This window comes from Mchenga conophoros, linkage group LG20, assembly GCF_057382185.1.
Source record: "Mchenga conophoros isolate Kocher_MC1m ecotype Shallow Benthic linkage group LG20, M_conophoros_male_GT1.1, whole genome shotgun sequence".
Lineage (NCBI taxonomy): Eukaryota > Metazoa > Chordata > Actinopteri > Cichliformes > Cichlidae > Mchenga > Mchenga conophoros.
In genome coordinates this window covers 21,247,488-21,273,892 of record NC_140545.1, presented here as the reverse complement: position 1 = coordinate 21,273,892, position 26,405 = coordinate 21,247,488, and the positions used below count along the sequence as shown (strand labels likewise).

Genomic DNA, 26,405 nt, shown 5'->3' with positions numbered 1-26,405 from the left:
AGGAGTTTTTATGTTTACGTGTGGATGAAAGGCCCAAACATATAGAAAAATATACTACCTAACTGTGGGTTAGGTGTATACAAGGCCTAAAGGGATTGTGATAACGAACCCCTGAAAACAAGCTAACTCTTTTTGCTCATGGTTTGTTTGTTGTGTAACTCTGGGAGGAGCTCTGTTTGCATGGGACATGTTAGCCCTCCCGCTAGGCCTGTAAAAACATCGCACCTGCTGCAGTCAATCCAGCGTTTTCCTTTTGCCTGAAGCAACTGTCATCTCAAAAGATTGTGATGACCAGGGCAGCTGGCAGAAGGGTCTGAAAAAAGAATGTTAGCATGTCTTTCCCCTGTTGGTACCGTAAATATCTTCCATGTAGTTCACAGGGTTTATTTTAGTCCGTGAGGCAGGATCAAACGGTTTCTAGCTAAAGTCAAAGTCAGAGGCTTCCCAGTTTGCTCTGTGTTGAGTCAGAGATTGGATAAAAAGTTGTGTTTTGCCTTGATATCGACAGGAAAACACAACTTTAAAACTTCAGTGCAAATATGTCTAACGGCAGAGACCTTGAGGATCTCAACGAAGAGGACATTGATGAGGATGAAATCCTTGCAATGCTTTCGCCTGAGGAGCTTAAGGAGCTTCAGAGTGAGATGGATGTTATTATTGCACCAGATGAGAGTGTACCAGTAGGACAGAGACAGAAGGACCAGACAGAAAAACCTCCGACAGGGACGTTTGACCACAGATCCCTAGTTGATTACCTCTACTGGGAGAAAGAGTCTAAACGTATGCTCGAGGAAGAAAGAGTGCCTGCTACTCTCCTGCCCAGTGAGGTAAGAGATAACTCTAGCAAAGGTTCATGTACAATTCAGTTTTTGGTGCATACCATTAATGTTATAGTTCTAATCTTAATGTCCTAATGTACTGTTTAGAAAACCTTGAGGGAGGAATCTGAAAAGAAAGAAAAAGAAGAAAACGCAGGATGTGGCAAATATGAGGTGTATGAAGTGATAGAGGAAGTCACTGAAGAAGAAGCTGCAGATTGTGAAATTGGAGAGGAAATTATAGAGGAGATTATTGAGGAAATTGTTGAAGAAGTTGATGAGAGGGATGAAAAGGACAAAATAATAGATGTGGGAAGAGAGAAAGAGACGAAGCAACTTGTTGAAGTCCAACCTGAAAATGTAGACGAACACGCAGAGCCTCTGGATATCACAGAACAAGCACCAGGAAAAAATACAACTGGCAGTCAGCCTTTCTCAGGCACAAAGGAGACTACTGAGACCTTAGCTCTGAAACACAACACTGAAGAGAAAGAAGGAAATAAAAGTACAAAATGTTTGCCTCCCCAAGAGGCTCCAGAGGAGCCAGAAACAGTCGAACCCAATGAGAAGCTTCCAGAGAAAGAAGAGAGAAAAATAGGTAAACTGAAAATCCCGAAGCTTTCACTCAATAATATAAAAATTACATCAAGACCTTCAGGAAATGATACAAACTTGGAGTCGACACTTGATAAGATCCGCAAAAACAACCCCTCTATCACTGAGGTAAACCTCAACAATATAGAAAACATTCCCAAAGAGATGCTCGTGGACTATGTCAACGCCCTGAAGAAGAATAAATATGTTAAAACATTCAGTTTAGCCAACACTGGTGTCGATGAAAATATTTCTTTCAATCTAGCCAACATGCTACGAGAGAATCGGAGCATTACGACTTTAAACATTGAGTCAAACTTCATAACTGGCAAAGGCATCGTTGCCATCATTCGCTGCCTCCAGTTCAATGAGACTCTCACAGAGCTGCGTTTTCACAACCAGAGGCATATGCTAGGTCATCACGCAGAGATGGAAATCTCTCGCTTGCTCAAGGCCAACAACACCCTTCTGAAGATGGGCTACCACTTTGAACAGCCAGGGCCCAGGATGGTAGTGACCAACATTTTAACAAGGAATCTGGACCGTCAGAGGCAGCTGAGGAAGGAAGAGCAGAGGCAGCAACAGCTAAAGCAGCAGAGGGAGCTGATGCAGATGTATGAGAGCAGTCTCAATCTACCTCCTGGTTTACTTGAGATGCTGGGATACATACCACCCATAGAATTCCTACAGGAGCATGGACTTGCCCCACCCTCGTCAGAGCTGAATGCTGTTGTGCAAACACAACACCAGACAGAACAACCAGAGCCCCAGAAGAAGATCAAACACAAAAGCATTCCCAAACAACCCAGTGATGAACCAGCAAACCCATTAAAGGATGTCCAGCTGAAGAGAACTCCAAAAAAACGGGATCCTATATTCGAGCTGGACCCAAGAGATGATAGAAGATCAGAGAGGGCAAGCTTTCAACTGAGGAAGACTCCCAAAGTGAAGGATACAGGCAGTGCAGGGAATGAGGATGAAACGGCCAATCTGACTGACGTGATCAAGTCTTTAAAACCTGTCCCTCGCAGACGATTACCTCCAAAGGTTGACGTCACACCTCGTGATCAGCTCCTAAATGATATCAAAAAGAGCAACGTGGCTTATCTCAAATCTGTGAGTACCTTAGAATCAGTATTACCTGAAATTACATTTTTTAATTGCTCAAAAAGTGGAACAGTGTTCAAGCTCACAAAACAGAAGAGGATTTATCATAACACTTTCATTTTCTGAAGGTGTTTTAATAGAGCATGCATTGTCCTAAAAAGCAAACTAAACCTGCTGTTCTTTTCCTTTGTTGCTTCTCACAGGTGCCTCTCCCTAAAGCCCTGGAATCAAGTGAAACGAGTCTCCTGTAAGGTGCTGCTGTTTCTTCACCATAGTATTTGTTTTTATTACACATGCTCAGTATTAGTCACTTCACATGAACAGTACAAATTGCTACTGAACTTTAATTACCTAGAGAAAAATACTGGTTAGTTCTGTTTTATTTCAATACGTGATATAGTCTTTGCAAAGTCACAGCAATTATGAACACTGACTACAGCCAAATATTGTGCATTAATTCTACAGTAAAGCGTGTTACCCTTTCATAATTTGAAAGCTCTTCTGAATACAGTGCATGGTTAAGAAAAAAAAAGTGTATTCACACAGTATTTGTTCATGATGTCTACATATACAACAATTTCTCTAATCTTTGTGCTTAAAATGAATTAGCAAGCGTGTTTGATTAAATGTTTGTGACATTTAATTAGTATCATTTTGCTATTAAATAATATAAACCTTCCACTCTTTGCTGGGGGATGTTTTTTTAAATTAATTCAACATCACTGGTCACTGTAGAGGTGCCATTAGCTGTAACGCACATCCATCCCGAGGGGATCATTTTTTCATCCTGAAATGAGCGCTGGATATAGAAAATAAAATTACTCATATAATCTGTGTAGTAAATTCATGCCTCCCAGACAGTTTATTCAAAAGATATAAATATCTGCAAAGGTTTTATTTCCCCCACTAATCCGCCATTCAGTAGTCGTTTTTCTCTCTCTTTTTTCAGTAAAATCCTACAGTATACTTTTTGTTTTAGACTTATCTGGAACAAAGTCTGCATCATAAAGTACTTTGCAAAGGCCATTTATTTGAATATAACAAAAATGCCAAAATTAACACAGTTTGAGCTGATCATCTACAAACTGTAAGGTCGGTAGTTCAATCTCTGGCTGCTCAAGGCTGCATGACAAAGTGTCCTTAGAGAGGACACTGAACCACAACTTACTCTCGGATGTGTTCATCATAGTGTCAATGTGAAAGAAAAAAGAACTTAGGTATAGCAAAAAAGTTTGTATGAATATGATGAATAGTAAATTGTATTAAGTGCTTCGAGTGCTCCTGCAGAGTAGAAAAGCACTACCGGTATATAAGAACCAGTATATTATCATTTACCAATAATTTGGTTTAAAATTGTGCAAGCAGAGGATGAAAGAAGAAGTGGGAAGCTGAAAAAAAAACTGTCTACAACAGCATGCAAAATTCATGTTCTTAAGAGATTCGGGGAAAAATCCAGGCAAGTCCTGACAGAGGAATTGAGACATTCATGTGGCCGTTCAGTTGATCCATCTGCTGTTTGCTGAAGCTTCATCAGGTATCTTCTGAGTGGAAGGGTGGATGTCAAGAAGTCTTAAATAAGGGAGACAGGGAGAAAAGGCTGAGGTATGCAAAATTACACGAGAACTGGACTACAAACCAGTGGCAAAACATCTTGTGCAGGGAATCTAAATGTGAAATTTGGTTCAAATCACTTTCAATGTCTACAGGGTGGGGGTGGGAGGGGGCACAACCATGACTGTCTACAGCCATCTGTAAAACATGGAAACATCTTATCAAATTTGTTTCATTTTGAATGCAGGAAAGTACAGTACTGTCAGGTTCTGATCCACTATACATTACCATGTGGAAAGCATCTGATTGGCAACAGCTTAATTTTTTATCACAACAATATTTCCAAACACACCACCAATGTAGCAAAAACACTCCTTGATAGGAAAACACACAGAGAATTAGTACCAGACATGATTTGACCTCTCCAGAGCTCAGACCTCAGCATTAGTGAAGCCATGTGGGATCATCTTGACAGAAAACAGAACAAAAGGCAGCCAACATCCAAAGAAGAGCTTTGGATGGATGTCCCACAAGAAGCCTGGAGATCTATTCCTGAAGACTACTTAATGAAAAACCCTTTCATTTTGCCTGTGTTCAGGTATCATAAAGAAAAAAAAAAGAAAGATGGAGACTCTGTTTTTACCTCATATGCTGTATTTGTTTGATGTTTGCACATTTCATGAAATTGCTTCACCCACTTCTTATTTTCCCAGCAAAATATAGATATGAGCGATGGCTTGAGACTTTTGCACTGTAAATCAAATTACATTTATTTTTATAGAGGACAGCCAATTTTTATTTCTATTCATCACTTTTCAAGAATGGAAATGTCACCAAAAAACATATAACACACACACACACATAATGCTGCATCCCAAACCAATTAAAAATGAACTGACATTTGAGTAGGTAGCAGTACAAACTGCGTTCAGTGTGCATTTCTGAACAGATCAGTATAAGTATATCAGTATAAAATAATAATTATTGTAACTTTTTTCAGAATTCCATGAGATGTCGACTAATGAACAGGGAAATGTGCTAAAAGTCAGTTGAAAATTTATTTTTAAAATACATTTCTGCATGCTAAAATAATGACACATCAGAAATAACAAAAATATACATAACATATACTCAAACGATAAAGCTGCACTTGCCATTCATTTTTCCGTATTGCATAGCTGTGAACAGAGGGGATGCACTCAGGCCACCGTGTACAGTCAGAAACTGTATGCACAAATCTTGTGACAAATCGAATATCCACACTGCATTATTATTTTGAGTAAGGACAAGTAACAATGTCTATGCAAGAAGCAAACTTTTTTCAGCATTCATAAAGCAAGCTCCTGCAATGACAAAATTGGAGTTATTGCGGTTTAATAAGCAGTTCACTTGGTGGCAGCGGTGCGTTTTGGTAATCTGGGTCTACTCGGTGAGAATAAAGATAAACGTGCTCATTTTGAGGTAGCAAACTGAAAGGAAATGAATTTTTTTTTTGAACAAATATAACTGGTATCTAATCACTGTTTATTCAGCTCAAACATTCTATTTTATTTGGATTGAATAAATACTTGATTACTGTGTAGAACAAAGTGCACTGTCAACGATGGGGAATTATGCGTCTGTGGACATATTTTGACACAGGAATGCTAAAAACTTTGATCCCAACATCCAATCCATACAATGATTGTGCGAACCCTGTTATAATGACATGATTCACCTTTACCCCTTAGATATTGTGAACTCACACAAACATGTAAGAGCATATATTAAACTAAAATGGGTAAAAAAAAAAGTGGGAATGAGGGGAAAAAAAATCTGTAACTTTATTATTATTATTATAAGGGGCTTAAACTGGAACTTATCAGACAATTCTACAGAAACTTTAATCTATACTGTATGACACTGATTTCTTTTGGCACACTCTTGGCTGCACTCTTACTCCTTCAGTTTGTTTTCAATGAAATCCTGAATCTTGTTAATTTTCTCCTCTTGTTGGTCCAGGAGATCCATGATGATGCCCATGGGGGTCTTCTTTAGCCCAACACCTTCAATCTTGTTCTCCAGCCTGTTTTTCATGTTGCGAAGTCTCAAAGAGGCATGGATCAAGATTACTACGGGATAAACAAGAGCAGCCTATTAATATTGTTTCAGTAAGGAGGGGATAGAATACATTTAAGTATAGCAAGATTAATGTTTTTACTGAAACACATGTTGAAAATTGCCAAAACAAAATGTGATACTCCTGAAACGCAGACATTAAGCAGGTGTTAGGAAAGGTAAATCTTTTATTTCCATGTCAGACAAATACTGAATGCATGACATCAGCTAGTAAATGTGGTCCTGTCAACAACCCATAGCAACGAGTCAACACAAGCAGCAGTGGGCACTCCTCCTGGGAAGAATCAAACTGCCTCATCTGTCTGCCACAATGTTAGAGCTGCTACATTTGCTCGAGGAACCTAACCCACCAATTATCTGAACCACTCTGCTGATGGTCAGAGTCTAAAAATATTTAGAGAGAAGTAGCCTGTAATACTGACTTTATTTTACAATCAGCGTCAACAGGAAATGCGCATCAGCAATTCTGCACATACTGTTCAAATGCTTCAGTGACTCATCGCCACTCTCCCTGGCAGTTTTCATTGCATAACATTAGCCAGATGTTAGCAATATACTATAGGGAACGGTCTCAAGTCTGTACAAGTTGCAAAGTTCGAAAAGGTTCTTAATGTAACAAAGTTAGCACATTTCCCTTTCAAATGTCAAGAAACTGTGAGTGAACCAAAGAAAATTCCAAGCTTGATTAATCAGAATCTGAATACTTTTATAATCCCTAAGGAATGATTTTATGAGGAAAACTGCTCTATTAATGATATTAATTATCATAGAATGAGTCACTATTTTTTATATAAAATGACTAAGAGCTCAATTAATTCCAATATTATAAATTACAGGATATACTGTGTTTTATTTTTAAAGTGAGTAACCAGTGTAACAGATAAAATCAGGTTAACATTAGAAAGAAATTCACAATATCTTTATTGGGAAGATTTCAATCAGAGCTACTCTAATAGCCAGAATTTTTCTGTTGTATATACACTAACAAATATTCTTAGATACACAGCAGTCAGGCATAACATTATGACCACCTGGCTAATAGCATTTGCTGATCTGTTGAGGCCCTGACTTTAGGCCCTGAAGGTGTGTTATGGTATGGTATCTGGCACCAGGTGTTTGCAACAGATCCGTTAGCTCACTGGCTAATGCCTTTTGATCGACAAGTTATTGGCCAGTCAGCATATCCTGGATGCGCTTCCTTTCCTTTCTTAGAATGCCCCATGGAGCAAAAAGCAGGTGACTTGTGAGTCTTTTGAATTTCAATACTGATGCTTTCTCTGCTACATGCGCTGAAAGTATTAGTAACCACTGAATTTGGAGCACATTCTGCTGGACAAACTGTTTAATTAAACTATTTCTAATTAACCCCAAGCTAAAACAAAAACAATAATTAACTGACGCTATAATCAAAAAGTAGTGTACTTGTAGTGTTGTGCTGGGTGTTGACAAATTATCCAACATGGTGAATATCAAAATTAATGGAAAATGCTTGTGTAATATACTTACAGAGCAAAGGAAAGGTGATTCCAAAGATGAAGACCATGACTCCACCACAGAGTGAAAGCAGAAAGTAGCTGGTGACCATGACACCAATGACAAACAGAGTAGGGTTCTTCCTTTTGAAGTTCTTGATAGTGGCCTTATTTTCTCCTGCCCAGACTGATCCTGCAAAGACCAGTGCCACCACAGCTCCACCCAGGAACATGCCAAATGGATTCATGAACCTGAATATTGGAACACACACAAAGGAAACTGAAATGCTGTGCATTAATTTCACTACATATATGTTGTGGTAAGAAGTTTACATACACTCATCATTAGCATGAATGTCAAGATAATCTGGGCTTGTAATGATTTATTTGAACTGTTCTTTTTTCCAGACTGGAATCATTGTACAGCAAACATCATTACTCCATCCTAAAAAATAAATAAATAAATAAATATATATAACAGTTCAAAGAAATTATTAAAAACTTAAAATGACAGTGACATTCATGTTCATAACGAGTGTATGCAAAAATTCACATAGACACATATTATATGTAATTTAAAATTCTTTTAAACAGCACAACCTGCTGGTGGTGGCAAAAATTAGTAACTACCACTTTGCTGTACACCAAAAGCGGCAAGGCCTGCAAGAGGATGTCGACTCACGATTTCCACTACATCATCCTGCATTCAAAGCAGCAGCTTGTATGCAGGAAACGGCAACAATGTTGGGCGGCCGATGGTCAAATTTAGCATAACTTTTAAATAAGGTTAATTTTACACAAGTTTTTACTGGATGTGTACGACATGCGTACAGTATAAAGCACCAGCTCAGCATTTAGGCCATCTAAAAACTTACTTCCTCTGAATGTTTTAAATGTTGGAAAGAGAGGACTTGTAGGCCAATAGAGGTTAAAACATCTATATGGCTAGTGACCATCTGACGACTGAAAAGATAGAAAAGAGCTTCACCGTATTAAACATTAGTAAACATAGCAACACAGTGCTAAATGCAACAAAAATAGCCTGTGTGGTCACAATGGGTGTGGATAAAAGGTATGCAAGAGAATTAAGCTCAGAGCAGCAGATGCTGGCCTGTCTGCGTTAGCCTGCTGTCAACCCAGGACTCACCCTACAATGAGGAAAACCACCATAGCCACGGCGAAGTAATTCGTCTGGTAGTACATCAGATTGCTGATCACTCTGTTGTTCCACTTTGCTAAGTCTCCGAAATCGGGCTTGCCGAATCGGTCCGTTCCGGGGAAAAAGTCGTCCCACGGTCTGAGGGGTGCGAGCTCCATTTTGGCTGCCATATCTTCGGCGTGTCGTTAAGCGACGCAAACAAACACAACACCACAGCACACGCTGCGTAATATTTTGACAGGTCAGCTGATCACGTCAGCGGCCTGGAGGAGGTGGCAGTCCGAAAAGAGAAACGCTCTCGCGAGACTTTAAACGAGGCTCAGTCTGCAGCGGCAGTTAACGGGTTTAGGACTTGTGTTTATAAAGTGCAGCAGTGCCATTAAAAAAAAAGATAATTTTATTTTTGATTAGTTAGTACCTAATACCAAAAATTTTAATTCAATTATTAATACAATATATCCCTTTTGCTTTGCTGTTTTGTCATCTTCCTTTATATTTATATAATTATAATCTTATTTAAATATATTTCTGTTCTGAATTTTGTTTTTTCAGTGTTTAGTTAAATTCTCTAGTTTTTCTATTATCTGAGTCCACTGTAATCAGGGACATCACCAAGGGGGTCAGAGAGGGCATCGGCCACCCCCCAAAATTTGCTGCCTCCCCAGTGCAGCGGCCCTGACTGTTTTAACATCCTTTTCTCAGTCGATTAATAAGTTCTAATCTCTATTTTACTACGTGCATTCTCTCTATTGTTTGCTATAGCAATAATAATAATAATAATAATAATAATAATAATAATAATAATAATAATAATTACTAGGAAAAGAAACAGATTTAATGTAGGCTAAAACCACAAAAATATTGCATTGTTTTAAATAGTGTACACGCTCTTTGGCAAATGCGGCATTTGTAATGTCCTTTGTCTCAAATTGTGTTCAAATTATGAAACGCAGAAAGAGAAGAAGACATCACTGAATATTGCTATTCACCTATGGATAATTATTATCTCTATATATGGCTCTTCAAAGACATGCAGATACCCACATATGTGTGGGGAAGGAACCTAATTTCTGAACCAGGAGAATTATATATCCCTGTATGCGCAGTGAGGAGTCGGGGCTGCGGCGCAGCTTTGACACTCGTGAATACAGTAGTCTCAATCGAGGACATGGGACCCTGAAAGTATGGCGGATGCCGAGGAGCCGTAAGTCGTAATTGATGGAAATTATTATTTTAACGTAGTTAAATGCTGCACCTTTGTCAGCAACCCAACATGCCTAAAGACAGCTTTATTTTTTTCTTTCAGGGAGAAGAAAAGAAGGCGAATAGAGGACCTAACTGAGAAGTTAGTGACGAATCTAAATAAGGGTCTCTGGCAGCAGGTTTGCGTTGCTAAGTGAGCAGCGACTGCTGGGCCAGCAGATATGATCAAATCAAACATTTTACCATGCACGCAGGACTTACTAACCCACCATTATATGTTTCTATAAATCATCCATGTGAAACGTGAATCCAGTTAAAGTCTAGAGTTTATTGCAAGGGTCGAAGTTGCATTGCTCAAATCAGCTTTCTTGCAAGACCTATTCGGTCTGTTACAGCCTTGTGTCTGCTTCATATCGCATGCATTTTTCTTGCAACCCCTATATTTTTCTATCTATATCTATCACCCCTCACCTGGGTAATCACTGTCCTTGTAGTTAAATGCAACATGGATATGCAATCTTGAGACACTGATAGAGACCACTTATTATGTGTTCATCAACAAGCCTATACAGGAAATATAAGTGCTGTAATCTTAATGCTTTAGTAGATTGAAACCTGCTTTATGACTTTTATCTCTATCAGATTTCTTAATATGAGAGTCCTATTCATTTTGGCTGCTCTTTTTAGTCTTGAGATAAGTTAGAAGAAGTGTAAGCATAAATTGTGCTGTAATACAAGTCCAGTGCATCTTGTTGTGTTGTGTTGTTTGCCCAGAATGGCTGTAGATAGTGGACACAGAGATGGTGGCTGCGATTGGGATGGTCGTTGGAATCATGTGAAGAAGTTTTTGGAGCGACCTGGCCCATTTACGCATCCTGACTTTGAGCCAAGCACTGAGGTTACATGGAAATGTTTTTTATGTGCATGCTTCATATATTTGACTGAATAAGCCAAACAAGATAAGGCTATAGCTGCACTGTGAGGTTAGAGGGTTTTTAAAAATCTTAAATACCATTCTTTAAATATATAATATTTTTTTCATACCAGTCCCTGCATTTTTTGTTGGAAACATGCAAGATTCTGGTGATCGGAGCAGGAGGACTTGGTTGTGAGCTGCTGAAAAATCTGGTAGGAAATAGCAAGCTTGAATGCACGTTTTGTTAAGGTTCATCATCAAGTGTAAATTGAACAAATGCAAAGTCTTTTTAGTGGTTTAAATAAGTTCTTACATAGTCTTTCTTTGCTTCAGGCCTTGTCTGGGTTTCGCCTCATTCACGTGGTTGATATGGATACTATTGATCCGTCCAACCTCAACAGGCAGTTTCTTTTCAGGTAGGTTTTTAGCTTTTTTAAATTTCACCATGGTTTAATACCACACAAGTACTGATTATGCACAGTGTTTCATATATAATCAAAACTGACGTGTCTCTATTTAGACCCAACGATGTTGGACGACCAAAGGCGGAAGTGGCTGCTGACTTTATTAACAGCCGTGTCCCGGGTTGTAAAGTTGTTCCGTATCCTTTTATTGACAATTTTCTTTAAAAACAACACGGACTGTGTTTACAATATATGACATTTACTGTGTGCTGCTATCATGTTATCACCTTATAAATGATCTGCAGTCACTTTAAAAAGATCCAAGACTGTGACGAGTCTTTCTACAGGCGTAAGTGTGCTTTTCTTATAACGTGTAAACTTTAGCAGGTCTTACTAAATAGACGCCTGATAGTTTATTTTATTTTCAGAGTTCCACATCATCGTTTGTGGACTGGACTCCATCATTGCCAGACGCTGGATGAATGGGATGCTGGTACAAAATATAAATTAGTTGCAGTTTGTTTTTTGTTTTTTTTCCTTCAGGTTTTTCTTTACTCCCTTAAAGGGAGCAGCCAAAAGAAAGAGAGGAATAATAGTTATTTAAGAATTAAAATAGTGTGTTATTCAAATTTTTAAGTACATTATGAGATAGTGTCATACTTTGTCAATGCTGCACCGTGTATGCTTTCTCTTCTGCTGATAAAACAGATTTATGTGTGCAATTTATGATTGATTTGACCTTTTATAGATCTCCCTCCTGAGCTATGAAGACGGAGTCCTGGATCCTAGCTCCATCATCCCGCTCATTGATGGAGGGACAGAGGGCTTTAAAGGAAATGCTCGTGTCATTCTGCCGGGAATGACTGCATGTATTGACTGCACTCTGGAGCTGTATCCGCCACAGGTACTGCTCCCTTTCTTACAGATATTGATTTTCTGGTTTCACCTTAAAGATTTGTATATATTTTTCTGTTTTTAGTGTGCTCTGTGACAGAATTGTCTGCCAGCCTATTAACTTTTTACAAAGTTACATCTGGTGCTGTGTTGAGTGTGTCTGGGTGTGAAAAAGCAGTTGTGGGGAACAGGTGGTCCCTAATATTCCAATCTGCAGCAACAGCTGTTTGTTTGTTGAGGCTGAAAAGAACTATTTTAATTTGGAGAAAACTGTCACTTACATTCAGAGGATATAAAAAACAGCACTTAAGTAAGGTAAATAGAGATTTAATGGTTAAACTGATGGTTTAACGGTTAAACAGCTGGTAGCTAACAGTTTTTGACAATGTAGCTGTCTTAGTGTTGCATAGCGCATTTTAATCCTCGTATGCTTTTACTGATACTTGAAGTTTATTTTTGTTATAAGTCTTACTTACTTACCGGTGTGTTTTATGTGTTTTACCTCTTCATATCTTTCTAATGGTATATTTTTATCTTTGTAAAATCATTCTTCTTTAGTGGACTACTAAATATGTCCTGGCTATTCTGAATTCGCTTCATAGTACCAGGCCCATAGTAACAGCTTATAATGATCCTTTCAATGACTCGTTTTTGCATAGCATTAAATAAACATTTGTGATCCACAGATTAATTTCCCCATGTGCACCATTGCTTCAATGCCAAGGCTGCCAGAACACTGCATCGAATACGCCAGAATCTTACAATGGCCCAAAGAAAAGCCATTTGGAGGTACGCTAATATATTGACTTGGTAACCAGTAACACGTCATATAACCTGCCTTTGTTAAAATGAATACTAAGAACATGGGTTGTCTAATAGAAACAAGCTTAGATGGAGACAATCCAGAGCACATCCAGTGGGTGTTCGAAAGATCCAAAGAAAGAGCAGCAGAGTTTAACATTACAGGAGTGACATACAGACTGACTCAAGGTGAGCCTGGGAATCATTTGTTCAGCTCTATTGTGCTACATTTGAATTGTTATTAAAGTTGTATCTGTTTCTTATGTCACAGGTGTCGTGAAAAGGATCATTCCTGCTGTGGCTTCGACTAATGCTGTTATTGCTGGTATGAAAGTCCAACTTTTTAAGCTGGTAGCAGTGAAAGTGTTGTAATGTCTGGTGATGTAAAAGCAGCAAACATTCCTTAATTAAACATGCAGTTGTTAAAATGATGGTATTGGGAGATGTAGCGCTTGAAAAATGGTGGACATTTTTTAAACAACCTGTTTTGGTTTTTTAAACATATTTAGACTTGCAGCTAACAGACAGCTAATTGCTCTGCAGTTTTTAACACTGTGATCATTTACTACTGTACTTGGGTAGCTTGTTAACCTTAGATGCTAACTTTGCAGCTTAACTCGTTCACGTTTCATTCATTCACTTCTTTTGTTTTCTGTTTCTGTTCTTCGTAGCTGCCTGTGCAACAGAAGTTTTTAAGATTGCTACGAGGTTGGTTGTAAAAAGACATTTTGAGCCATTTATTGTAGTTAGCTGTTGATATATTTTTTTCTATTTTTCTCAACATAAACATCTCTTATTGTTTTTTGTTGTTGTTTTTTTTTACCAGCGCCTATATCCCTTTGAATAATTACATGGTCTTCAATGACGTGGATGGACTGTACACCTACACATTCGAAGCAGAGCGAAAGGTTTGTTTTAGCTGTAACTGGCTTTTTGCCAGCTGTGTAATGTATGCTCACCGAGAATATTCAGTGTAATCTGAATTTTCATTGATTGACAGGAAAATTGCTCAGCTTGCAGCCAGGTGCCTCAAGATCTCCAGTTCCCTCCTTCTGCCAAATTACAGGAGGTTTTAGAGTACCTGACAGAGAACGCCTCTTTGTGAGTACTCAGGAAGAACATTCTGCTCTCGGATTTTTGACACAAATAATGATCGCATTAAGATTTATTTCATTTCTTTCCCAGACAAATGAAATCCCCTGCTATCACCACAACTCTGGAAGGAAAGAATAAGACGCTGTATTTGCAGGTAATGTATTAAACCAATTCTGGGAGGAAAAAAAAAATTCATGACTTGTATCGTATTATACACCACAGGTAACCTAGGATTGTATTTTTATTCTAGTCTGTTAAATCCATTGAAGAACGAACCAGGCCAAACCTCTGCAAAACTTTAAAAGGTAATAAGAAGCTGATAAGCTCAGATTCTTAGAGTCCATTAAAAGTTGCATCTATAACATGTAAATCATGCTTGTGTAACAAGTCTTTTTTTCTGATGTAGAGCTGGGCTTGTCAGATGGACAGGAACTGGCTGTAGCTGATATCACCACACCCCAGACGGTCCTCTTCAAGCTCAATTTTACAGCTTGAACCTCCATTACTACAAGCAGCACTGATGCAACTGGATGCAAACTGGTCTCATGACAAAGTTACTGGGACTTTTCAGTAGCACATTTGATATAATAATGTAAATATGATCAGTAAGTTCTCACTTGTCAGATAGTGTTGATGCTATATGAATATGGCCATTAAATAACATTGTTTTTCTATTAGTAATGTTGTTTACTACTTTGTCAGTTTGTCCTGTGTTGACCTACCCTGTAGCTACTTCCCCATCAAATTAAATAAAAATAATGATGTGCACTATACTCTAATAAAGTTTTATTATCATGTGAGACTACAGTTTCATCTCATTTATTTGATTTAGAAGTAAATGGCATTTTCTTTGGCAGCTTCTGGGTTTTAATTTGATGGATTTCTAACAACTGGATTAGATGACAACTATCACAGTATATAGACATGGTGCATTAAGCTTTTTAATCTAGAGGCACTTGGATTGTCATGTGTTTTATGATTAATTCTATAACAACTGAAAAGTTCATATGAAATGCAAAAATTTGTTTAGTATGTTTATTTACGTTTTAACTCTCCCTAACTATGGAAGTGGTTGTTGTCTTTATATCTTTCCAAATTCCCATGTAGTAGACAAACTAAGACATCAACACTCATCACTGAAGGGAGTTCACGCTCTTCTTTACTATTGGCTACTATTAGCAGTACTAATAGCCTGGCAATAGGCTAACATTTGCAAATCAATGATTGCGCGACAAAAAGGAACAGTCATATACCGTAAAACTCATTATGGTGTTGATATAAACACAAACTGATAGCTGCTCCACTTAATCGTTATTCTTATCTTAATCACTATCCCGTTTTTTTTTTTTATCTCGGTTTACATTGTAACATCGTGGAAAGACTGTATAAATATATATTGTGGGATGTTTTACCCTTTGCAACCTATTAATTAAGAATATTCTTCAAACCTAAGAAGATAATATCCTGATAATATATTTGACAGTTTTTTTTCTAGTTAAAAGACAAAAAAAGGTGGAAACGAATAAAACAAAAACAGGACTCTGCCCTCCTCAGATGCAGTTTATCCTCTCCGTTCACTGTGTGACAGGATGTCGATACTCACTTTAAGCTTCTTATGGCGCTAATGAAAGTGGCCACATATTGCTCGGGAGACAGATGGCTTGTGTCTTGATTAAGATTAAATTTTCCTGACGGGAATAGCTGACAGGCTTGTCCCGCTGTGTTCACAGAGCAACACATCTCTCACATCGCATCCTGGCTGAAAGGTACAGTGTAACTCCGGGGAGAGCAGATGATGTGTGAAGGTGCAGCTTTTCACTTAGCCGGTGTGTTGACTGTAATCTATATCAGCTGCAGGCTCCCCCCCTTCTTCTTCCCTTTTCTCGCTCTGATTCGTGCCTCTTCAGAAAGTGGAGAGTAACATTTGCAGCGAACTTTACCAACCTCGCTGAACCGATGTGATGCGCTTGCTTTTAACACCGACACTGATGATGACTTCAGCAGCGGTTCATTATACACATCAGTAACCTGAGCACAAGTAAGTAGTTGAATTAAGAATTTATCCATCAAGAAAAATTCAAATTCCAGAAGCAAAACTGATGTAGATCGTTTATGTGAGATCGCATCACTAGCAGTGTTGGTTCAAATACTAACAGGAAGAAAAAACAAGTTGAGTGTATGAATATATAGATATTCGTTTGTTTGTTTGTTTGTTTGTTTTCAGAAATGATGCATTAAAAGACACGACTTAAATGGAAAAAAGGGAAATTTCCCTCACTAAACTAAAACTGATTGCCGGTATTGTAGTGTTTACTTTTCCCACACATTTTCTGTAGAACATTTTAAACTGTCTACTTGACAAATGAATTAAGAAAGTAATCCACAGTTAAATCAATGATGAAAATCATGCTATAATGGCTATAATTGGAGCCTTAAACTTTATATGAGGGGGTTTAGTGATGAATGAAAATGCCTCAAGCCATCTAGCGCAATGATGCATTGCTTGATGCCACATTGCTCTGTATAATTTATTGCTGTAATTTGACATAAAAGTCCATGTCCCACTTTATTTTTTTCTGTGCCTCATGTGGAATACAGCTTGTTTTGGAGGAAGTGTTTAGCTTTGCACACAGAGCCGTTCACAGCTGAAAGGATAATCTCAGAAATGAGTGCAAGGACCTACTCTCATCTGCCTCTCATCAGGCTTTTGTTGGCATTTCTTTGATTTGCCTTGGCTTAGCTTGGTGATGTCAGAGTCATAATCGAGCAAATAGATTCTATGATCTGGATATATCAAAAGAGTTTAATATTGTATTTTGAATTTGTTTAATGAAAATTGTCTCTTAAAGTTTGCATGAATATTTTTTTTGTGCAGACACTTGAAGATGAAGATGAACATAAGGACACAAGCATTACACTGGGGTCTCCTCCTTTTGTGTATAATGAGCCTCTGCATCCAGCTTGTGTCCAGTGGCAACCAAAGCTCCCGAGGAAAGACAGGTAAGACCCAACCAGACCATTGGCACCCCCAGAGGAACTCATTATGGCTTTTTGGTCACTATTGTGTTGGTCTGGTAGACAGTTAAAGGCCCAGTGCCACCCTAAGGCATGAGTGCTAAACCCTCACAGACTTAATTGTTGTCATCTGGTAAGGAATTGGAGGCTGCACATGCTCAAATACAATAATATTTCATACTGTTGTGAGTGGGACTTGCTATTTCACATTCTTATTTTCTTCATCACAAAAACAGCCATAGAGAGTAACTGCCTGATTTGAACATCTTCCAGTCTTTACCGTTTAGAAAGAAGAAAAGGCAGTTCTTGCTCTGCTCTTAACACAAGCATAATTGGGAAAAATTGAAGTTAAAGTATTACAAACAAATAAAGTAAGTCTTATATGGTATATGTTTTTAATGCCTATTTACAGTCTTTTGTTGTTGTTGTTGTTGTTGTTTGTAATGTTAGGGTATAACATCCCAACACGTTGGACTATTGGTAGTTCAAAATCTGCGGAAATGCAGACTTGTGGAAAGTTTGCATAAAGGGATCCAAATGTCTGATAGGAGAGAGCTCCCATCTACTTGATGATTTCAAATTGGGACAGTCCTAAACCTCTCACGGTCTGAGCAGGAAGGTGCATCAAAGCCTGTGAGTCTGTGAGTGTAGAGACTGGGACTAGGCTAAGCTTTTGCAACGAGATCCAGAGAAACATTTTTGCTATTTTATTTTATTTTTTTTAGATGTAAATATGTTTTCATGTCATACAGAGCTTCATAGTATGTCTTCAGAGTTCTAAAGTAGTGATTCTGTAGAACATTCCCTCCTGAGGTTATGAATTCGTTAAACCATATCAGCCTACTGTAGTTTGACCAATTTCCAACCTAGAGGTCAGACCCCTCTAAGTGGTCAAATGTGTGGTTTGTGAAACATATTAGATTTAATTTAATTTTAAGATTATGCTATAACATTAATAGTCATGTAAACAAAGATTACAATTAGTCTTTTTTTATGATAGCAGATCATGGATCTGACCAGGTACAAGCAGACAATTATACAGTTGAACTGCCACATAGAAACTGTTTTTGTGAGGGCTCAAATGAAGAAATGATTGGGAAGCACTACTTGAATCTAATTTTTAAGCTTATACAGTGTTATTCAATATGATGTAACAAAGAAGTAACTATTTACCTCTAGCTGTCAGACAAATGCAGCTGAATAAAAAGGGCATATTTGTGACTGAAATGCTATGGAGTAGAAGTCCAGTACAGAAGAAAATGGATACATTTCAGTGAAGTATATGAATTTCTACTTAAGAAAATACACTCACAAACAACTGCAATGTTAAGCCCTAAACCCATCTCTATGTTTTGAATAATTTTGCATTTGGCATGAGTGCTTTAATTGTAGTCTGATTTAAAACACCGTTTAATTATGAATTTCCAAATCCTGCAGGTATTGTTGACCATGGAGCCAGCCTGACACCTTTGTTCAAAATTAGCAATATTCATGCCTTTTTTGTAGGCTTGTTTCTCCTGCTCTCTAGCACCCCTTAAACTGGAAGTTCAGTTTTAAGTGCAGCAGAATGACTCATCAGTGATAATCCCTAAAAGCAGCATTCCTTTATGCAGATTTCTGTGCAGAGATGCAGATGCTGCTTTGAAATGTCTGCTCGTGTTCTTTATTATGCTAATTTCTGATAATGTGAAACATGAAATTAGCTTACTGAACATAGTGATAATTGCTGCTAATATGTTTGCAGCATTTGAAACCCCATCCCCCTGCCTGGTGCATGAGTGCTGGTGCATTTCCTCCACTTGGTGGTGCTGTAGCTTCAAAAACAGCAAAATTAGGTTTAATCAATAAGAACTAAACTGTTTTCTAACTGTAACAAAAGATTAGATCTCAGATGTCATTAAGCCTAGAAGTGATTGCCTATAATTCTGTCATTTTTAAAAGATTAAAATCAGCCAGGCTGCCGCAACCTGCACGCAAAACTCAGCATAGAAGATTGGTATCATTCCCTTCAAAATTTCTTTCTCAGGGTCATCACAGGAGAGGACAGGGACTTGTGAAGTGGTTGCTGCTCATCGCTGCTGCAACAAGAACAAAATTGAAGAACGCTCTCAAACTGTCAAGTGCTCCTGCTTCCCAGGACAGGTAGCAGGGACAACAAGGGCTCTGCCCTCTTGTGTTGAAGGTAATATTACTAGGACCCTCTTTCAGCTCTCTTAAACTGAAATATTTCCTCATGACATGCATATATTACAGGTCAGAGTAGAGTTAGTTTCACTGGAGTCCACTAATACTGAGGCATTTAAGAATCATAAGAGTGTGACATTTGACTGAGATGCTTTTTCCAAACGGCCTTTTTTGAAGTCCTTTTGTCTATAAAGTGACCTTTTGCTGTGTTCGTCTCCCCCTTCAGCCTCTATTGTGCGACAGAAATGGTGGTGTAAAATGGAGCCGTGTCTGCAGGGGGAGGAGTGCAGAGTCCTCCCTGACCTCACTGGCTGGTCATGCATCTCTGGAAATAAAGTGAAGACCACAAAGGTGAGCAGAGGGCCTGCAATAGTCTGAGGTTACATCGACACAATAACTTTTTCATCTTAAAACAATGTTTTAAACATTATTCACCCAAATCAATATTTTAGTACAAAATCAATTTCACTTAATGCATGCATACTTGTATCACACTGATTAGTTATATACATACTGGATATGTATTTTGCTGGTGTAAACAGGAAGCAGAGGATTCAGAGGAAAAAGCAATGGCAAAAAGTTGCTTTGACTGATAATGAAATCAGTCCAACAATAATGAAAATGTTACAGAAAGTTGTTGCAAACCTAATATGGTAATGGAAAATTAGTCCATCTTTAGTGGAAGCCATACCAAGCCAGGAAAGATCCATCCATCCATCCATCCATCCATCCATCCATCCATCCATCCATCCATCCATCCATCCATCCATCCATCCATCCATCCATTCATCTTCTTCTGCTTATCCAATTTAGTGTTGCGGGAGAACCAACATATGAAGGATGAAATCCTATTATTTTGGGCTAACTGTAATATTTTGACTTAATTTTGTGATGTAAAAACCCACTCAGTAAGTGTACATCTATAATATTGTTTCTGCCAGTTTAGGACTATTCATAGTTCTGGAATTTACAAACTAAAACTGAGTCTGTAATGTCTATCTATGTTCTCAGTCATCCAGCCATGCTAGTCTTCAGCGTTTGAAAAGAAGGCAGCCGGACTGATTCTGTATTATTTCCCAAATTCTACATTTACAGCTCTGTAGAGAATGAACCAGTTCGGACATGAGCCCTAGCGGTTGTAAAAATTACATATTTTAAAATGAAAATAGATTAGTGTGGGTGCACCCAGAGTCACAGTGGAAGCAGCCCTACAAAAGAAATAACACATAGTGACTTTAATTTCATACATGGTATTTATAGATGCTTAAATACAGTCGCACAAAAAAATCTTCTCCATTTTCACTGTTCACTTTCATGCAAACAGGGTCTGACAAACTTGTGAATGCTCATCATAAAGCTTTATTTTAGTAAGCACTCCTTTGATGCTCAAAGATTCCAGAATCAAGCATAATCACTGCTCCCAGTGCCCATATCAACCCCTTTGCTTGCACCAGGCACAGTGGGCTCAGAAACCCTAATTCTATAATCTGGTGAATGATGGGGCCAAGAGGACAAACATGAAATAAGCTGTGAACTAATACCAAAGCAGTAAAACCCATGTAATTAAATCTGACGACCAAAGGAAACCCCACTGTATTCAAATAAATAAATAAATAATTAAAATGCACATTCTCAGAAGTTGCCTTTTTGATCAGCTGTATTCTATAAATGATTCATAGTAGAGAATATTTTATAGTGAGACAGGGAAAGTGAACACATGCAGCATATAGAAAGTGATCATTGTCTACAGAAGTCATGTGATCATCAGATTATACTCCCAACAGAATAGAACAAAAGCACATACTTTTGTCCTTTTTGCTAACCCCTGCATTTGTTACTGTCACTGAGCTTTTTGAGCCTTTTGCTCACAGATCGGGCATACAGTTTAAAACACTTTACTGGCTGCTTTACTTTAGACAGTAAATAAAAACACACTGCTCACTTCTGGTTTAGCACTGTGGATTTTGCTGTGGAAATTAACAGCTGTCTCAAACAGATTTTTATCAGCAATATGTAGTGTACGCTAATGAATTTGCTTCCTTGTTCACTCATTCACTTCTCTGCATCTAATGGATGCTTAATAGCTTAGTAAGCAGTAAATTGAAATTATGCGCACTTAACATAATTTTACATCATCATTGACAGCTGTTTGCAAATTCTTGAGATAGAGAGTATTTCTCTTATCGCAGCACCACACGCTTTCTTAGAATTTGGAGAAATTCAATCCCTCACAAGCCATTACAGATACTCAGCTATGATTGGGGTAATGAGCGGAGTTTAACGAGGGATAGATTGAAACTAGAACAAATTCGACAGTATTTAATTTGCTTTTCAGATGTACTGAAATCATTGTGATGGAGAAAAATCAAAATGTAATTTTCTTTCATTTCTGTTTCATTTTCAGGTGACACGGTAGCAAGACAGAAGCTCCAGCTAATCAGTGCAAGCCCATACTGGTCTGCCTCGGTCAACTTAAATAACATTACACTGTGAGGATAGTGAATGCCCCGTCAGATGGAGCACAGAACAATATAGATTTAATTAGATATGGCTCAGCTTTGCAGAAAATCATCATTTTAATTTGCTTTGTCTTGGAACAATTTTGGTTTGTGTTAATGCCATGGCGTAGAGAATCTATTAGCAATTGACCTGGGATAAAATGATGCAGCACCTTTTCCAATCCAAATGAACAGCTTTTGCAAAAGTCTATCATTGTGTTTTGCGCTTGATATTCTGGGCACATTGTGATGCACTCAATCAAAGTTTGGATGGGTCTGCTGGCAGACACTTAAAAAGAGATTTTGTGGATTTTCAGGAGGCAGAATGTGAATCCAGTCAGTGGCCTGTGACTCTCTCAAAGCAGAAGCCAACAAATTCTGAGAAATTTATTATTATATAGCATTTGTAGACAACCCTGTCTCTTAACTTACTCTGAGTTTCATAAGAGGTCCGCTCCCTTTCCACAAAGAAGCACTCTCTCAAACACGGCACGAACACACACACACACACACACACACACACACACACACACACACACACACACACACACACACACACACACACACACACACATGACTATGCATACACAAAGGCTGCTTTTTGACTCCACTGGTTGGACGGGCCACCACCTGCAAGGCTGTGATGGCATGCACACAAGCATGAAGCTCTGATGCAAAACAAGGACTGTTTGAAATGCTAATCATGGGGAGAAAGGGGAGAGAAAAGAGAAGAGGTACTTCTTCACTGCTGAGAGTCTTTACATCATGCTTTTTTTGTTTCTGTTTGTGCTCCTGTGGAGGGGACTATGCTTATAGTAATGATGGGAAACACTGACAGTTCTCTGCCTTGAAGCAAATCGTAGCCACTAACACAACACAATGTTTACCTTTATTACCACTTCATCACTTGTCCTCTTTATATAAATAATATTCCTTCTGGACCCACCTCGATTGCCTCTCTTTTATCTCTTGAGTTCAGGCAGATACTTTGCAATTTACCTTTGAAATGAAGGGACCAAAAAAAATGAAAATAAAAACACAAATACAGTAGCTGCAAATCATTCCAACTTCCAGCATTAGACTTGCATGCATAACAACCGCTGCAAGTTGAAAGCAGCTGAACTCAACATAAGACGTTTATGCATGATTTATATTTTACATGTTATTGTTTTAGTAGTGACAAGAGTCTTCACTGAAAGGTCTGAAACTCAAGTGTTTACACGTTGGCTATTTTGTAAGCGTTCAGGTTTAATTCTTCCTTAACTCTTGCAGTGCTGTGAATTCATTTTACGGGATGCAATATGTAAATCTAAGATCATGTAGCGATACAGTATTCAATCACGCTGGATGTTTTTTACTGGTTTTAGATGACAGTAGTATCTCATGGAATCTGTAGTTCAAAAGTTCATCTCCTTTGTGTTTCTTCTTTTCCTGGAAATTGTTTTTATAGCTAAGAAAATAATTCAGAGGATAGCAGTGAGAATAGAAACATAGGGCCTTTGCAATGCTTTCCAGATGTAGATTATTATATGCATACATCTTAAGCAATGAATGTCGCATACAGAGCTCCATATGCCATGTTTATGTTGATCTCATCGAGGTATTTAGGGAATACCACCTTTCTTTCTTTCTCAAATTGTTCTTTTTTCATGAGCTTGCACTTAAATGTGCCTGATGGGACGTTTTGAGATTCTTCTGATTTTGAGATTTAGATTTCTTTATTTGTGACACAAAACCCTTCTTCTAAATCACTCTAAATGTGATATGCTTTTGAGTATTTTGTAGGTTCACTGGCTAGTTTTTAACCATTCTGACAGCAGTATTACAAAACTGCAGACCTTGTAAACTTGTCTGACATAGTTAGGACAAAGTAGGGTGATGGTGCTTTAACATTTGCACTGTTTTTGTATAAAAACTATAGGTGCAATAACAGAAACCATTTAAAATGTAATGCAATCCATTGTACAACTGTTATATATGGCTATACTGAATGAATATACTATACAGTCGTGTTGGGATTTAGTGCATTTGTTCAAGATATACAAAAGAGTCCTACAGTGATCTGCAATATTTATTTGTTTAATTTAGCTGCACGTATAACTCAAAAACTCCAAACATTCTGTGGTAGTAAACACAGTATCATGGGGGTTTTGGAGTGTCAGACTGACAATATATGCAATCAGAAGCTACTACCTCAGGCATTAGAAACAGAAATTATCATTGCAGTCACAACAGTTTTTAATAATTTGTCACTCTTGATTTTGTTCAATTTTGACAGCCGACGCTTCTCTCAGTGATGCAAACTCTGGGAATAAACCAAAAAATATTTATTTACTCTCAAACCCTTCAGAAATATGGATTGTGAATGCTATCTTGTTAAAGATGCTTCTCAGTGACTGATTTAACTCCTCAGGCTTGAACTGAAAATGAAGTTTACTCACAGAAAGATCACTGGAAGTTAAACCAAGGAGCTGGTTGAGTCCCACGGGAGTCTTTTCAATGTTCTTGCTCATTGAACCACATTGTACTTTTTGAATTTAAAATAAAATTGTATTTTTAAAGTTCCATAATTCCCAAACTGTTCTTGAACTGTTTGTGAATAAATATTTAGAATGACCAGGAATTAAAATGGAAAAAAAGACACATCTGCTGGGAATCCCTACAATCTGCTGCATCTGTACTTTTTCAGAAAAAATACAGGATTGAACTGTCATGAGTTTACATTGTAACATAATGTTTTGTCACGTACTGTTTGGTCATATTTTGTGAAGTAAGAGATTTGGTTTTTAAAAATTTCAACAGGAACTAACTTAGTGTAAAAAAAGTTTGAAGTAGGTAACAGTACTTTATACCCCAGGGGGTTTTATGTCAACGGTGACAGCACACATCCTCAAATTTCTGCCTATATTCCTAAAATACCAGTAGCACTCACAGCTTTATTTTCTCTGATATATTTTCAAAGGAGCTGGTGTGACATTCATTAGGTAACTTTCAGATGTGTCTCAGATAAACTGTGATTCATACACACACTCACACAGGGTCTTAGGAAATTTCAGCGCTGCTTGATTACCTCTTATCTGAATAAGTAAAGTAAAGTCAGTCACTTTATTGCTATGCTTTTTCACAAATTAAGTCGAAGCTCTCTCGGCACCTGCCATCTAAACAAGAATCACATCCCCCCCAAAATAAAAATGAAAGCAGCCAAATGAGTTAATTAAGGCGGGTGTTATAGGATCTGCACTCTTAGATGGGAGTAGCTGCACACACGAAATAAATGCTCTAAAAGCTGAGGCAAATAATCAGAAAATTATAACAGATGAGAGGATTAAAGATCCACAAGATGAGGGGGAAAAGTAACCTCACTTTTGAGATGTTATTCCAAAGGAGTAAGAGAAAGCTCGAACATTTCTTTACACTTGATTCTCACAATTCAAACCAGACTCACAAATAACACGTTTCTGACAGCTTATATGATGGGAGTTTCCGGATGATATGTGACGGGGAATATTTCCTCTCTTGTGGCTGTCTGTTGGGGACAGTAGTTCATGTTCACTAATAGAAAATAAACTGTCCTGGGGCTCATGAAAAACATAATGGAAACACTGTTCTATTCCCCTTTAACAACTTTCACCTCATCTAGAGTTGACAGTTATAATAAAAAATGTAAACACACTTCTCATTCTCTGTGTATAACTGCAGAGTGTGTGTGTTTGTGTGTGTGTAAACTGAATTAGCCTTCTTTAATAAGAGACAGCTATACAGTAAAGGCGACTTAAAGCAATGGTCTCAATGTAGTCTGGTCACAGCTCGAAGCTTCCATCTATTTGCTGTGTCGTTATGCAGACATACTATCTCCAAAAGAGATTATATTCGTGCTTAATTAAAACAGACAGCTGAACAATTACACTTTAATGAACAAACATTAATTGGACACAATTGATGTTATCAGCTGTGTGTGATGTATAGGCCTTTAAGCCTCTTGGCTGCATGTTGCAGTATAGACTGTTATGCACCCATAGTGAGAATAGAGAATTACACTGGTGATGCTGATGCACTGTGTTGGGGGTATAACTTTCTTATTTACAGGTTTTATTTCTGAGAAGGAAGGTGGAAAAAGCATCTACTGGATTTCACTTTGTCATTGCTTGAACCCAAGTGATAATAAGACTCAATTACAAGTTGCCAGTCAAATTTTGTTTCTCAAAAATCTTTCCATCTCCTTAACTCCTTATCCAGTTCAGGGTGACAGGGAGTAAAAGTTTATCCTGGCTGTCCCAGGGTGACTCTCAGGGTACACCATTGACAGGCCAACAGTTTATCGCAGGTCTAAGACAGAGGGATGGACAAGAGTTCACACTAAGACCAATTAAGGAACACCAAATAACTTAATGTGGGTCTAAAACCTTTCGACTATCGGAATATGCTGGTGAGAACAAATAGTGGTCTAAATTGACCACTGCTGTAAATGGTTGTCTTTCTTACCTAACAATGGCCTTTTCTAGTATTTATTTAAGTATTTATTAGATACTAGATAATAGATATTTAAATAATAGAAAAATGTAATACTTAAATACTA

The 26,405-nt window shown here is 37.9% G+C and overlaps 4 protein-coding genes across 4 annotated transcripts; 3 read left to right on the top strand and 1 right to left on the bottom strand.

Moving 5' to 3' along the window:
* The first annotated feature begins 321 nt into the window (after window positions 1-321).
* On the top strand, window positions 322-3,322 carry lmod3 (leiomodin 3 (fetal)). The gene is made up of 3 exons (XM_085259521.1): window positions 322-827; window positions 927-2,528; window positions 2,723-3,322. The coding sequence occupies exons 1-3, from the start codon at window positions 540-542 to the stop codon at window positions 2,768-2,770; spliced, it is 1,938 nt and encodes a 645-aa protein (XP_085115647.1). The 5' UTR covers window positions 322-539; the 3' UTR covers window positions 2,771-3,322.
* A 1,500-nt stretch (window positions 3,323-4,822) lies between these two features.
* LOC146550739 (PRA1 family protein 3-like) lies at window positions 4,823-9,044 on the bottom strand. Its single transcript, XM_085259522.1, has 3 exons — window positions 8,808-9,044; window positions 7,695-7,912; window positions 4,823-6,181 (listed from the first exon to the last, which is right to left on the bottom strand). The coding sequence occupies exons 1-3, from the start codon at window positions 8,987-8,989 to the stop codon at window positions 6,006-6,008; spliced, it is 576 nt and encodes a 191-aa protein (XP_085115648.1). The 5' UTR covers window positions 8,990-9,044; the 3' UTR covers window positions 4,823-6,005.
* Window positions 9,045-9,917: 873 nt separating this feature from the next.
* LOC146550738 (NEDD8-activating enzyme E1 catalytic subunit-like) lies at window positions 9,918-14,934 on the top strand. Its single transcript, XM_085260315.1, has 18 exons — window positions 9,918-10,023; window positions 10,126-10,164; window positions 10,797-10,920; window positions 11,070-11,150; window positions 11,272-11,354; window positions 11,459-11,539; window positions 11,648-11,691; window positions 11,771-11,835; window positions 12,091-12,246; window positions 12,923-13,025; window positions 13,116-13,226; window positions 13,309-13,362; window positions 13,709-13,745; window positions 13,864-13,945; window positions 14,038-14,138; window positions 14,223-14,286; window positions 14,383-14,437; window positions 14,539-14,934. The coding sequence occupies exons 1-18, from the start codon at window positions 10,004-10,006 to the stop codon at window positions 14,625-14,627; spliced, it is 1,389 nt and encodes a 462-aa protein (XP_085116441.1). The 5' UTR covers window positions 9,918-10,003; the 3' UTR covers window positions 14,628-14,934.
* Window positions 14,935-15,757: 823 nt separating this feature from the next.
* LOC146550737 (chemokine-like protein TAFA-4) lies at window positions 15,758-25,439 on the top strand. Its single transcript, XM_085260389.1, has 5 exons — window positions 15,758-16,170; window positions 17,008-17,132; window positions 19,174-19,329; window positions 19,558-19,682; window positions 21,736-25,439. The coding sequence occupies exons 2-5, from the start codon at window positions 17,018-17,020 to the stop codon at window positions 21,745-21,747; spliced, it is 408 nt and encodes a 135-aa protein (XP_085116515.1). The 5' UTR covers window positions 15,758-16,170; window positions 17,008-17,017; the 3' UTR covers window positions 21,748-25,439.
* The last annotated feature ends 966 nt before the right edge of the window (window positions 25,440-26,405 follow it).

Bases quoted from the DNA above. Each gene is read 5' to 3' on its own strand.
- lmod3 (XM_085259521.1), top strand. From the start codon at position 540: ATGTCTAACGGCAGAGACCTTGAGGATCTCAACGAAGAGGACATTGAT. The intron at 828-926 runs GTAAGAGATAAC...TGTACTGTTTAG, and splicing joins CTACTCTCCTGCCCAGTGAG to AAAACCTTGAGGGAGGAATC. The intron at 2,529-2,722 runs GTGAGTACCTTA...TGCTTCTCACAG, and splicing joins ACGTGGCTTATCTCAAATCT to GTGCCTCTCCCTAAAGCCCT.
- LOC146550739 (XM_085259522.1), bottom strand. From the start codon at position 8,989: ATGGCAGCCAAAATGGAGCTCGCACCCCTCAGACCGTGGGACGACTTT. The intron at 7,913-8,807 runs GTGAGTCCTGGG...TCCAATATTCAG, and splicing joins GTGGTTTTCCTCATTGTAGG to GTTCATGAATCCATTTGGCA. The intron at 6,182-7,694 runs GTAAGTATATTA...TTTATCCCGTAG, and splicing joins AATCACCTTTCCTTTGCTCT to TAATCTTGATCCATGCCTCT.
- LOC146550738 (XM_085260315.1), top strand. From the start codon at position 10,004: ATGGCGGATGCCGAGGAGCC. The intron at 11,540-11,647 runs GTATCCTTTTAT...AATGATCTGCAG, and splicing joins CCGGGTTGTAAAGTTGTTCC to TCACTTTAAAAAGATCCAAG. The intron at 13,946-14,037 runs GTTTGTTTTAGC...ATTGATTGACAG, and splicing joins CATTCGAAGCAGAGCGAAAG to GAAAATTGCTCAGCTTGCAG.
- LOC146550737 (XM_085260389.1), top strand. From the start codon at position 17,018: ATGAAGATGAACATAAGGACACAAGCATTACACTGGGGTCTCCTCCTT. The intron at 17,133-19,173 runs GTAAGACCCAAC...TTTCTTTCTCAG, and splicing joins AAGCTCCCGAGGAAAGACAG to GGTCATCACAGGAGAGGACA. The intron at 19,330-19,557 runs GTAATATTACTA...CTCCCCCTTCAG, and splicing joins TCTGCCCTCTTGTGTTGAAG to CCTCTATTGTGCGACAGAAA.